General features: G+C 39.9%; 1 protein-coding gene across 4 annotated transcripts in view; it reads left to right on the top strand.

Annotated features, from left to right (window-relative positions):
- Nucleotides 1–12,838, top strand: part of klhl4 (kelch-like family member 4) — a 31,955-nt gene extending 19,117 nt beyond the window's left edge. For 3 of the 4 annotated variants that reach the window (XM_069170786.1, XM_069170783.1, XM_069170784.1), the window contains 8 exons: nt 156–352; nt 2,785–3,033; nt 4,390–4,576; nt 4,659–4,883; nt 7,872–8,034; nt 9,352–9,564; nt 10,857–11,028; nt 11,447–12,838. In XM_069170786.1, coding sequence (XP_069026887.1) covers nt 156–352; nt 2,785–3,033; nt 4,390–4,576; nt 4,659–4,883; nt 7,872–8,034; nt 9,352–9,564; nt 10,857–11,028; nt 11,447–11,506 — 1,466 coding nt within the window. In that variant the 3' untranslated portion in view covers nt 11,507–12,838. The remainder of the gene's footprint in view (nt 1–155; nt 353–2,784; nt 3,034–4,389; nt 4,577–4,658; nt 4,884–7,871; nt 8,035–9,351; nt 9,565–10,856; nt 11,029–11,446) is intronic. The other variant, XM_069170785.1, reaches the window with a different exon arrangement.
- Nucleotides 12,839–13,486: the final 648 nt, after the last annotated feature.

Here is a 13,486-nt window from a genome sequence, read left to right as displayed (position 1 = left end):
CTTTTTACACTATTCCCCATTTTAAGTACTTATTAAGTATTCATTTAACTGTTAATATTTGTTGCTATTTGCATTGATAAAACCACAGTTTTATCCGTTGCAGCTACATTCAGTCACGACATAAGAGTCTTTTTTTCCTTGTCCTGACATTGCAGGTGTCCTTGAGCTGAAAGAGGAGACCATTGAGAGTTTATTGGCGGCAGCTTGCCTCCTACAGCTCTCACAGGTCATCCAGGTTTGCTGTAACTTCCTGATGAAACAGCTCCATCCCTCCAATTGCCTGGGAATCCGTTCCTTCGCAGATGCCCAGGGCTGCGTGGACCTGCTCAACGTGGCCCATAACTACACCATGGTAGGACAGTGACAGAGGCAGAGCACATTTATATAGTGGGCTAAATTATTCACTTTGTGACAAGGGATTGCACTCCCTGTTGCATGAATACACATCGGCAACTGTTTTTAAACATTTAGTTTGATTAGCGGATGTATGCTCGCGTGAAAGGCAACCACATTATAGTAGATCGATTTACTCTGCTCCACACAATGTAAAGTACTGAGAGGATTCACTCCAAATCCTTTTCTGCACTTATCTGGATTTTATTTTTCTTCCATATTGTCCGGTCTAATAACCATTGTTTAGCAGATTTAGTCAGTAAGCGCAATATGAACAGCTAATGTCCTGGATGGATATTCTGTACACGACACATTGGAATAGTTTCGACTGTCCTCAGTTTTGAGTCCAATACTTCAGCAGAGAAATGGGTGAGGGGTACATTTGAATAGAAATTGAATAGTTTCATGGATTCACTTTCTATAATTTGGTTATGTGCTGCTGCCCGTAAGAGATACCACATCGATTAGTTCACTGCCAGTCGTCCAATTTCTATATATTTCTGCGAGGGATATTTGCACTGGATTAAGATTCAGCCACATCTATTTGACAAATCATTTCTTGCTGGCCATGCAGAACTGACTGCGCGAAGGCAGGCGTTATCTCCTGAAGGACATCTGCTCAGCCTGTTTACATAGTCCCTGTCCAGGACCAGGAGGTTAACCTAATCATCAAACTGCACAAGAGGGGCAACTTCCTGTTCAATCACGGCAGTATAATTAGCAGGAAGAGCTGTCTGCTTCCTGGAAAGCCATCCTCTGCGTTCTAAGTGGACCGAGTTGCATTTTGATCATCTTGGTTTTCCTAGTCGAGCCGAGATCCACTTCTAACATCAATTTCCTTCATGAAAGATTTGCCCTTTTAATGTTCTAGTACGTACACGTCTAACGTTTTATTGTTTGGGACAACAGTATTTCTTTTCAGCAAAAAACCTCTGTCCTTTACATTTCTCAATATATACTTTGTGTATATGAAAATACAAGACCTATTTTAGAAAATAACAATATACTGTGTACTGCAAGCATCTGTTTTTGTCTTTGCAAATTACATTGTAATCAAAATGTTCGTTAGAAGATCATTTCCTAGCCTCCCTCTGATTAGGCGTCAATCCTCCTCCTCCTCAAAAAACACTGGTATTACACAATTACTCTTTCGCAGTGGTTAAATCAATTAACATCCTCTCCCGCTGATCTTGTTTTCCAAGCAGTTTACTCACCAATGACTTTGCCAGCGTCTTAAAAACACATCCTGTTAAATGTTTACGATATCAGCTTGGTTTAGCTTTGAATTTCGCTGTCAGCTGTTCAGGACTGGTAATTACAAATAATTGGTCCAAAGCAAACGTCAAAGAGTTGGATGGAGGTTGTCCCCAAGCATCAACCACCACAGATCAATAGATGTCCCTCATTTCATTAAAGCTCCCTGTTAAGATCTTAAAACCTTCTCTCTTAATAGATCGGGCCGAGACACTGTAATTTGTTGCAAGTTGATGATCAGTAGCGTGCTTGTTTTTTGTAATTGTTGAGCATTCACTCTACTGTGAGCACTTGATTTGTCAAAGTTGCTGTGGCAGCTAAATGATTAATACCCAGCTTTCTCGTTCAAAGAGTAAACACAGTGGGATTATAGCCAAATACTATGTATGTCTGTCATGTGTTTTCATGTTGGATATACTATAGATGCATAGAGGAGGGGAGAGTGTTTTATATATCATATCTAATGGAACTGCCCAGAGACAAAGACCTTGAAGAGGTAGCCATGCAGTGCTGTCATATTGCCTGGGCTTCAGGCCAATACATGGAAGATTAATCTTTAGAAAGGCAATAGAAAACAGCTTCCAGAAAACTTGGAGCTGGACACTGCATTGGTAGGATTGTAATCGGGGTTTGCAGGGCCTTTGTTTCTCATTAAAAGGCTTATAAAGGCTGGATGGTATCATGTTCGATCAGCAGCAAATATGTCTTATTGGCTTACGAAGAGGTGTTTTCTGCCAAATGTTTTATACCAGATTGATTTGTAGTCTGTTGTCATGTAGATAATTTGACTTAATGAGCGAAGTGAAACCAGATGACAGTTTCATCTGTTCGTTGAAAATGGATGTGAAATGGAGAGTTTCACTGTGGTTATCAGTTATAGGAGATAGAGACCTCCAAATTGGCACACTCTTTCTCTTTGCACTCATTTTTCTTCACCTCTCTGTCCTTGTGCCACTCGGTCCTCATAGAAACACACACACACACACACACACACACACACACACACACACACACACACACACACACACACACACACACACACACACACACACACACACACACAGCGCTGCAGCAAGCGTTGTTCTCGGCTAATAGCTGATGATTATCTGTCTCCTCCGCGTCTCCTCCGTGTTCCAGGAACACTTCCTGGAGGTCATTCAGAACCAGGAGTTCCTGCTGCTCCCCACGGCGGAGATTGTTAAGCTGCTCTCCAGCGATGACATCAACGTTCCCGACGAGGAAACGATATTCCAAGCTTTGATGATGTGGGTGAGGTACGACGTCCAGCAGCGGCAGCGGGACCTCGGGGTGCTTCTGGCTTACATCCGCCTGCCTCTTCTTCCTCCGCAGGTGCGACAGCTGAGGAAATGTTATGATCAACATTTAGTAAGAGACATTGTGCTTTGTCTTTAGTTTCTTTGTGACAAATCAAACATTACAATACCGCTTGATTTTTTTTTTTTTTAATCTTTGTTAGATTGTCCAGAGTGAAACCGGCTGGATTTATAAGCCAGTTTTGCACAATTTTGTCTTTTCTTATAAATTAAGGCCGTGAACAACTGAATTTTGAATGATAACTTAATGTAAGACTTTGAAAATATTCTTCCTTTACAATGACAAACCAAGCTGATAGTATGACAGCTACACATCATTTTTTCTAAAGACTGCACATTTTACAAATGCTGTATTTCTACAAAGACGCATTGTTTACAACTGGGTCATCCTAATTTACATATCAAACACAGATAACCATTTTCTGGCCGACATGAGCTATGAACATATCTCTGTTATTAAATTAATGCTGCTTCGTTTTCTCTGACAAATTGTTTACCGAAACTAAATATGCACATGTGAATTTAACATTTTATTTTATTGTCAGTAGATGGAGAACAAATCACCTACAGCATCACTGTTTGCAAAAATTACAAATAAAAGCTTTTATGAATGAAAAATATCAGTAAAATATGATCTAATGCATAAGTTAATTCATCCGTTGGCCTAGGAGGCGCTTTTTGCTGTCAGGCAAATAAACAACAGAAGTGAATCATCGTTTTTGTCAAAACTGGTGCTGTTTCTTAAGATGAGCAGTGCCGATATTCCTCACAGGCATAACACGATCAATAAATAAATAGCAAATGAAATGTGCAGGGAATGCTCAATAAAACCACATGAAAAAAGATCCTGTTTAAAAAGCAACTTTTTCAATCCTCTAAGTAGTTTCAGTGTTATTTAGAAACAGGACATGTAATACTGACTAGTAGATATTTTCCTGAACAATAAAGTTTATTATGCTGAAGTCCATTTTCCAAAATATGTGTACAATATGACAACACTGACTGAAACGGTCTTATGAACGTGTTAGTTTACCCAATATAGTAACTTCCTATACTGTATAGAAATGGTTTGATGACTAATTATTCGTATATTATCCTACTTAAAGATGAGAATTAGATTGTGCACAGAGGTCAAACAAAAATGACCTCACTTGATACTGATCTTTGATTAATTCTTTAAGTGAGAAAGTTGATGAAATCGCAGAGTTCTTTTGTTTTACAAGGAGTTTATCAGTTTCCCCGAAGCTTTTTAACATCTAAATACAACTATCAGGCATATCGCTGCATTCCTTCAAAGATAGTTTGTGTACACAGTAAACATTTGGCACTTTCTTTACACTTTAGGTTTTTAATTCATTCCCTCTTTCTGACGTAGCTGATTAATGTGATTCCTTGAAATATGCATAAGCTCCTCGCCGATCTGGAAAACAACAAGATGTTCTCTGATGATCTGGAGTGCCAAAAGCTGCTGATGGAGGCCATGAAGTACCATCTTCTGCCCGAACGCCGTCCCATGTTCCAGAGTCCAAGAACGAAACCTAGAAAGTCCACAGTGGGTTCACTTTATGCTGTTGGAGGGATGGACGCTACCAAAGGTACAGCTCATACACAGTAGCTCGCAATACACAGCAACTTGAGTTCGTCGAATTATAATATTGGCTGCGTGTTTGGTTTTAGGCTCTACCACCATAGAGAGGTACGATCTGCGGACGAACACTTGGGTCCAGGTTGGAGTCATGAACGGACGCCGGCTGCAGTTTGGCGTGGCAGTGATAGACAACAAGCTGTATGTGGTCGGAGGGAGAGATGGACTCAAGACGTCCAACATGGTGGAGTGCTACAATCCTATCAACAAAGTGTGGTCCACCATGCCCCCAATGTCAACACACAGACATGGACTTGGTAAGAGTTTGTCCAGACACACAATTATGGTTTATTTTCGTTCAGTAAAAATAAAGTAATACACGAACAAACTGATAAAGCAGACATACTGTAACAACATTACCTTGTTTCGTTCATTAAATCACATAAGCACCATGATGCTATTCAAAAAATAATGATTCACTTTTCAGACTCATCCAAATTTGACAAACTTACGAACAGCTAATACTGACAACTAATTGATAATTTTGTTCATAAAGTGTGTAAAAGACATGGCATAGAAAATCATCAAATCCTTACATCTAAGTAATTGGAAGCAGTGAACGTTTGGTATTTTTTCCTTAAAGAACCAGTTTGTTGGATTTTAAGTGGATCTATTGCCAGAAATTGAATATTTATGTCATTCATAATATAAATATGTTTTTATTTGCGTTTAAAGATCTGAAACTACAGTAAGAATTGTTCTGTTTTCATGACCTTACAATAAGCCCTTCATGTGTCTACAGTAGCACAGAATGGACAAAGCAAACACTTGTGAGGGTGAGGCAAGGAGTATTCAATTTAGCAATATTACAAGTTACCATCTAAATAAAATATGTAATAAAATTTAATTTTTGTGGGGCATTTTGTGGGGCCGTTTGCTCTCAAAATATATAACTTTTTGTTAGTGTGATCTCAGTTTCCATGGCAAAAGTGGGATATGACTAACATATATGGAAAACAAGTAGTCAGTAGAAGCGAATGTAATGTATGCAATGTTTGTCACTCCTGGAAGTAGGCCGACCCTTAGCAACGACCTAGCAACAGAGACGCGATCTCGTCCGTTTTATTGCTTTCTGGAGATCTTTTCTCAAACTGAATAAATACAGCAACCAAACCAGTCAAGCTAGCCGTCGCTAGGATTTTAAGTGCGCGACTATCTGTGGTGTTACGATACGGGTTCTCGGAGCGACAAATAAGAACCAAAAGAGACCCGATTTCGCCAAATGGGTCACGTTACATAGGCCTATAACTAGTAAAGACAACATTATATTGCATATTATATCAAATTCAATTCCAATTATACATTCCCATTGAGAAGGCGTAGTGATATTTCTAGTGATGAGCAGGGTGTGATGCTTTATGCTGATTTGAACAGTTCCTAATGTACTATTGACCAATCAGATCCCTGGGTCGGAACTACTTGTTGTATAATTGGTTGTAATCTGCAACCTCACCTCCAGATGCCACTAAATCCTACACACTGCTCCTTTCATAAACTCCTGAAATTATCCCAAATAGTGACCCAATTTAAAAACTCTATAATTAGCTGCTTTTCTTCATATTTATTTCTCAAAGACATGATACGATTCAAATTTGTTTTAAATATATATTAGGTAAATTTCCTTCAACGTTACAGTCTAAAAAAAAACAACGCAGTTTTGTTGTCTTTGGTGGCACCTGTGGCGATAAGTGGTCATTGCAGGTTTTGGACTTCATTCCTCAGAGATAAAGAAAGTGTCACCTGTGTGACATGAGTCAGTCTGCAGTTGAAGAGCAAACCTGTTGGGTTAGCTCCGCCCACCCTCTCTGGCAGAACGACCACTGCTGGGTGATGGAAAAGGCATCACTAACTATGCGGCGCTTGTGATATGTCCCGGCAATGTCACCACAGACACTCGGCTCGTTCAGATAGTTCCGCTCATGATACTCCCCATGCCTGGGCTTTCAGATGTGGGCCACTGATCATTATTGTCTTACATCATTCAGAGTGAGGGAGTGATTAACAGACATTTATTTCACTGAAAATCTACCCGTCTGTTACTTTAACCTTAAATGAATGTCTCAGAGGACATTGGAAATTAAACGCGCTTCCTTTCAAGGTTTGAGGTTTTAGCTCAGTCAGGCAACCCGGTGTTATGAAACACCAAAAATTGCAGGATCCATGCTCAGAAGGGTCACAACTGGTATGAGGTAAAAGAAAAAGAAAATCACACATCTCTTTGACATAGACCTTTGATATTTTCTCATTCCTCTATCAAAGCTTGGCAAGCTGTGCTGGCCTTGCTCTTCCTTACACTTGCCTGCCCAATAAATCTCATATCAGAAGCGTTTTGATTTGCAGTTGAAACAGGTCTGGGTAACAGAACAGGGAGATCTTGTCAAAGCATTCAGCTCACACACCCAGTGAGGTATCAGCGAGCCCAGGAGATCACACTGTACAGATTACCTGTGTTGTATTTGATCTTTATGGTAGCAAATATCTCTCGCTGTGTTGCTTATCATGTGCATATTTTCAGTCTGAACATATTTATACTTGGTGCCTACTAACATCGCTGCATGACCATTTCCTGCTGGGTGCATTATGAGAAAAGTCTTTTTTTTTTAATTCCAAAACCACCAGTCGGTAATAAAATGGGGCTTCACAGTGTTTGTCATTCGAGGTTCTCTGAATGAGGTCTTGCCCTCATGTTCTCTCGAAATATTTGAACTCCCACCAAAGGAAATAAGGGTGGTCGTGTAAAAATCCATTGTGTTTGAACATCCTTTGCATTGTTGCTGGTGAAAATCGCTTTCCTCTGTGACTTGGGACTGAGGAATAACAATGCAGTTTTATAGACTTCCTGTTTTTTTTGGAGTAGATTTGGTCAGCCGGATGACTCACTCTGCTCAGTCCTAAAATGAGAAGTGTACCACTGGCCCGGCTCTCTCCAGGAACCGTTAGAATTTTTGTTGCATTTAGCCTCCCTGAATAAAACATATTGTAGAATATATGTCACACCCAATCCAGATACATAATATAAATACATAATGCACATAATATTAAATGTTCATCCCTCATTCATTTTACAGTTCATTTAATGGTGTTAAAAATGATTACAGACGCTCTATGCTTTTCATTTTTCATATACCAATTCACATCAATATGCAAATGTGAAGCACAGGTACTCACAGGTGGCATTCATCAACTAATGGCATAATTTCTCATACAATTGATGATTGGGTAACATGTCGTCTCCACTTGTGCAGGCATTGCTGTGCTTGAGGGCCCCATGTATGCTGTAGGAGGCCACGACGGCTGGAGCTATCTGAACACAGTGGAACGCTGGGACCCGCAGGCCAGACAGTGGAATTACGTGGCCAGCATGTCGACACCGCGCAGCACCATGGGGGTCACAGCGCTTAATGGAAAGTAAGTCGTCGCGCCGCCGCCGCCTTCTTCTTTATTGAACCAATGAGGCCGGCATAGCTTTTTGATAAACTGTGCACTCTTACACTTAAAGGAAAAGCATGTTGTTGTTTTTCTGCTGCTTTTAAAAATCTGTCAGTCCGAGTTTGAAGCCCTTTGCATCGGCGAAGTCACAATAAAGCCTGAGGCGGACGGGTACAGGAATTTACTCCGAAAAACGGAACGGCAGCGTTAGTGCATGCATTTGAAAGGAACCCGTCTGTCATGAATTTGGCTCTGCTGTTCAGATGTAGAAACATTTTGTGTTATAGTAGACAGACAGTCTGTGTTCATGCACATTCTTGCGTGTCTTAGACAGTTTTATTAGAAAATCCTCTTGTTTATTGACTTGCTAGAAAATGAACATGATCTCATCTTTTGTTTATGCCAAAGTTAGCCTTTGTTTCCTTGCAATAATAGCAATCCAACTAAAAGCAAGGCAGATATGTTCATGTACCAGATTTATTCATTTGCGAGTTAATTTGAACAGTTAAAAATTCTAAAATCTTAAACACTCCAGCATGCTCTGTTTTATAAACGGTCAGCAGTGACATAATACATAGTTTGGAATAGAGCAATACCACGAGTGTGGTTGTGTAACTCCCAGTGCCGTGGTCCAGGATAAAGCTGAAGTGCACAATTAGTTTGACAACATTTTACTTCTTGAATGCTGTTGTGGTCTGTGTGAGATAAAAAAAACAAACGGTGTGGCAGTGCAATAGTCAGCAGATGAGAGCAAAGGTTGCTCCGATTAGTGTGGTAATTTATAGTTATGTAGACTTCATAAAAACAAAACACTTTCCGTATGTGTATGTATTCGATGCTTTACAACGCCATTTAATAGTAAATTAAGCATGAAACAGACCAGCTCTCGGCCTCATCTGAATGTGTTTGTGTGCTGAAGGAGAAAAGAGGCTGCCGCTCGGCTACATCCAGCCCTCACTGTTACATTCGATGCAGTTATTTTTATGCAGCTAGGTCAAAAATAGACAACAAGGAAACTGTTTCCCCTAGCCTCTACTTTCTTGATGTTGGGCCTTGCGAGCTGCAAGCACTTAAAATCACTGATGTGATCTTTGTGGAAGAGAACACTCAAGGAAAGAGCCTTTGAAAACCACTATCCACTCGCTGCCGTGTGCTCTGAAATCTCTCACATTATCCCTCATTGTCACTATTTTTTTACAAACATGTGACAAGTGAGTTGCTTCTGCCAGATGCGGCAGTGCTGCGGGTCACGTGTCTAACATGTGAGATTGTGAACTATCTTGTGTAATTTCTCAGACTGTTTGCAGTAGGGGGTCGAGATGGCAGCTCGTGTCTGCGGTCGATGGAGTGCTTCGATCCGCACACCAACAAGTGGAGCATGTGTGCGCCGATGGCCAAGAGGCGAGGAGGAGTGGGTGTAGCGACCTACAACAATTTCCTGTACGCTGTGGGTGGACACGACGCCCCCGCCTCCAACCACTGTTCCAGACTCTCCGATTGTGTTGAGAGGTCAGTAAATGCTTCTTCTCTGCAGAAAATCCACAAACATAACGCTGTGTTCGGATTCCTGTTGCTGGAGCTCTGGGGCCGGGCCTGTTGACTTTCTCACGAGAAAAAGAAAAGAAAAAAAAGAATGTGAAAGTCCTCTTCATCCCCACCCTGTTCCTGCATTTTGAGACATGTCTGTACTGCAGGATATTCAACTGAAGAGCTCATAGTTTCTACACGTTGGTTTATTTTACAGTATCTGGCACCATCTGGTGGCCACAACCTCCCTCTGAATCGGAACCTCAGGTTAAACCTATGAATTCATTTACATAACTGCGACTATTTGTTGCAGCATTTAAATACAGCCACAAAACTTGTTTTGTACCATGTGACGCTTCATTTGAACATCTCCATTTTTTTTTTTTTTTACCAAAATATCAAATATAACTAATGGAAACATGTATCCCTTTAGTTGTGTCTGGTCTTTGCATATTTTCTCTGTTTAGTCAATGCCGTTTGGCGATCTTTAAAACCTCAGAGGACGATTTCCATTATTTACGTTGAGCTTTTTATAGTTGCTGATATATTAATATTGCAGTTTCCAAGAACAGAAGGTCATTTAACTTTTAAATTCCCAGATTTGATGCTCCACATGTTTGCACGGAGCCTTTTAGTCACTTCTACCAATACATCAAATATTTTAGTCCCATGAAAGTAAACCAGTGACCCCCCCCTTTCCGTCACATATCTGTGTGATTATAATCCTTTTAATTATTATCACACTTCGTTATTGATCTACTGTTTACATACGTAATTTGCATGCAGATCACATTCTGACACGTTTGACTTATTTTCCCTAAAGCTGACATAATGCTGCATGAAGTCGACGACTTGACAGAAATTGTAAACATCTGAGGTGCTTAATTACTCAGAGATCATACAAAGTAAATCTTAAAATGTTTCTCAGCTTTCATGTCTTCAATATGATGAAAAAAAATCTCTTGTGCCTTCACTGAGCTCCCAGCTCTCTGTGGTCCCGGCGTCCCACCAGCGGCTGCTCAAGAGACAGCTTAAGATTTTGCTTTTATGTTTCAGTTTGATTCTCTGAGCTGAAAAGAGCTCACCATTGACCATTCAGACATCTGGGATTAAAAAGGACGAACATCAGGGTGTTCTGATTAGTGAGGATGGGATGCTGTGTTCTTCATGTCATTTAGGCTGATTGGAAAATAAATCATTTTTTACAGAAAATCTTGTTCCACCGCAAATATCGATGCAAATATCAGCTACGCGACCAAACATTGCAATTGCAGGTATGACCCAAAGACGGACACGTGGACCACTGTGTCCTCCCTCAGCGTTCCCCGGGATGCCGTGGGTGTTTGCCTCCTGGGTGACAGGCTTTATGCTGTGGGCGGATATGATGGCCAGTCGTATCTGAGCACTGTAGAGTCCTACGATGCACAGAACAATGAGTGGACCGAGGTAATCACACCAACTTGAACTCATTTTTTTTGCACAACTATTGTTACAAAAACCCAATTACGTACCAAACTCGTTATTTTAGATGTAAATAAAATATAATGAAGCAATTTGTGTTTTAGGGAATTTTTGACATTTAAAATTATGAATATTTAAATTGAATTGTAGCTTGTAGTGCCAGAACTAGTTACATGTAACATCAGGGCTCCAGTTAACACCCCTCAGGAGCATAAATCTCAGGAAGTCACCAAAGCCTATCAATATTTTATAGCTTGCTTTTCTCTTTTGCAAACGTTGTTTTTTTTTCCCTTTTTTCAATCTTGCTACTACGACCTTCTTATCTGCATGAAGTAAAATGGGATTTTTTTGAAGACAGCCTCAGATGAGAAGACTGCATGTTAACCTCTCCGTCTTCCTGCAGGAGGTCCCTCTCAACATTGGCAGGGCAGGCGCCTGTGTGGTCGTGGTGAAATTGCCTTGAGCATTTCGTCTCACGACAGCATGGGAAACAAATGAGGGAGCAGCAAAGAAGAGTGGACAAACAAAACAACAGATCAAGGACACATCCTTTGAGAATCATGTTTTCATGTTTTCTTTTTCTTTCTTTCTTTAACTCGGCTCTCCAGATTTTTCAGAGGGAAAACAGAGACAGGCTCGCCCATGAACCATTGTTTCTGTCATTAGTGGACATGTCTGCCCACTGGGGGAACTGGAATGCACGGCACATTCTCCACATTCTCAACCGATCAAGAATTTTCACAGACTTGGCTAAGCTGTAGCAAATCAGTGCCAAGCCTTTATTGTCCTGCTTTGTTATACTGGTCTTGTGAAAAGTTCAGTGAATGTCCACAGGATTAAATGTAAAAGTTTCATTTTGAGTGAATAAGCCAAACTCCAGGTCAGTTTACATTTACACACAAACATTTCTCATCAGTGCCATCTGGTACAGTCTATTTTTGAGTTGATATATGTCCCTTTATCACCACTTTAATGGACATTGTTATAATAAACAGACGTACCAGTGTATTTCCTTTAACAGGTGGTCAGAACAGATTCTTACTCTTTAGTGAAGAAGACCACTGGAAACACTGTGGGGTGATGAGTTTGAAGTACAGGAATAATCTTTTAATATATTTGGACATTTTCTTGAAGATTTGTATTTATTTTTTGGAGCCTGTAGCTACAGAACACCAAAGTCATTTGCTTGTCTTAGATGTCTTGTTACGTATAGAAATAAAGGTTTACAAATTTGTGAATTGCAGAAAAATATATCATATTGATATTTCACATTGCTGTACAGATTTTTGTGAAATTTCTGAAACTACATTTGTGTTAATTGAATCATGCCTAAACCAGCTGCCGTCAATATTTTCAATTTTGCTTTATTTCAGGGCATGCTATCTCAGTGAATGTTTTCTTTGATTTTTACAATATTAAATATAAAGATTGCTGTCTCTTCTGTATTTTTAAGGATTTAATGCCTTATTGGTCATGTAGATCATTTTCACAGCTCAACTTTGGATTAACCCTAAAAAAAATAAAAATAACAGCAAAGTGGAGGCAGGTTATTTTACATTTTTACGTGCAGCACTAGGAAAACTGATTCCACAACACAGTTCACTGATACAACAGAATTTTTACATTTGTAGTTGCTTGTACTGCTCAAAAAAATAAAACATAACGACTTGTTCACGAAGAAAACAATTTGTAACCGTAATTATAACATGTTTTTGGGGCCAAATGTTCCTTTTAATGTTTTTAATCATGATTTTGTACAGCATGCAAACCTACAAATAAAATGACTTCAGTCCTCTTTGCATGTTCAAATCCATGTTTAGAGCTGTGGCCCCCTCAGCGGGCACATTTTGATTCCTCTTGTTGTTCTGCTTTAAGTAAAGTCTGCTGATTCTTTGACTAAACAGACTTGGAAGCTTTGATGTCAGAATTAACCTTAGTTTTGTTGTCACTGCAGTACCCACTTCGAAAATCGTACAAACAACGTTTGCTCTGTTTTTTCACTCTCCCATCAACAGGCTGAAGACCAACTGCTTTTGTTTGCCTTTGTTTTTCTTTTCTTTTTTTCATTGTTTTCTCTCCAAATAGTCCCTCCCCTCCAACCTCCTGTCACGTGTTTGGTAAGATTTCAATCAGTTTTGCATACAAAATATTGGCTTTTGTGTCCACATGTACAAGATTAATTCCAAACCCTGTAGGTGTTTTTGAAATGCACAAAATATGAGACAGACATTAGAGCAAAAACTCCTTTTGTCCCTTTCATATCTCAGCTGATGTAAAGATTAATCTCCTTCTCCTTCTCTGACTTTCTATTTCTGTTTATCTGCATCTCCTGCTGTCAGATCTCATAAGGGAAATCAATAAAAGGATAATAGCTTTCACCTAAGCTCACCTCGTCAGAGTATAATATTACTGAGAGCCCCAACATGGAGAATGTACCTCGGTG

The sequence above is a fragment of the Embiotoca jacksoni genome, unplaced genomic scaffold (genome assembly GCF_022577435.1).
Source record: "Embiotoca jacksoni isolate LCO1_2020_lvr unplaced genomic scaffold, fEmbJac1.0.p SCAF_5, whole genome shotgun sequence".
Classification (NCBI taxonomy): Eukaryota; Metazoa; Chordata; class Actinopteri; family Embiotocidae; genus Embiotoca; species Embiotoca jacksoni.
Note: the sequence above shows the minus strand (reverse complement) of the source record. Positions and strands in the feature narration are given on the sequence as shown.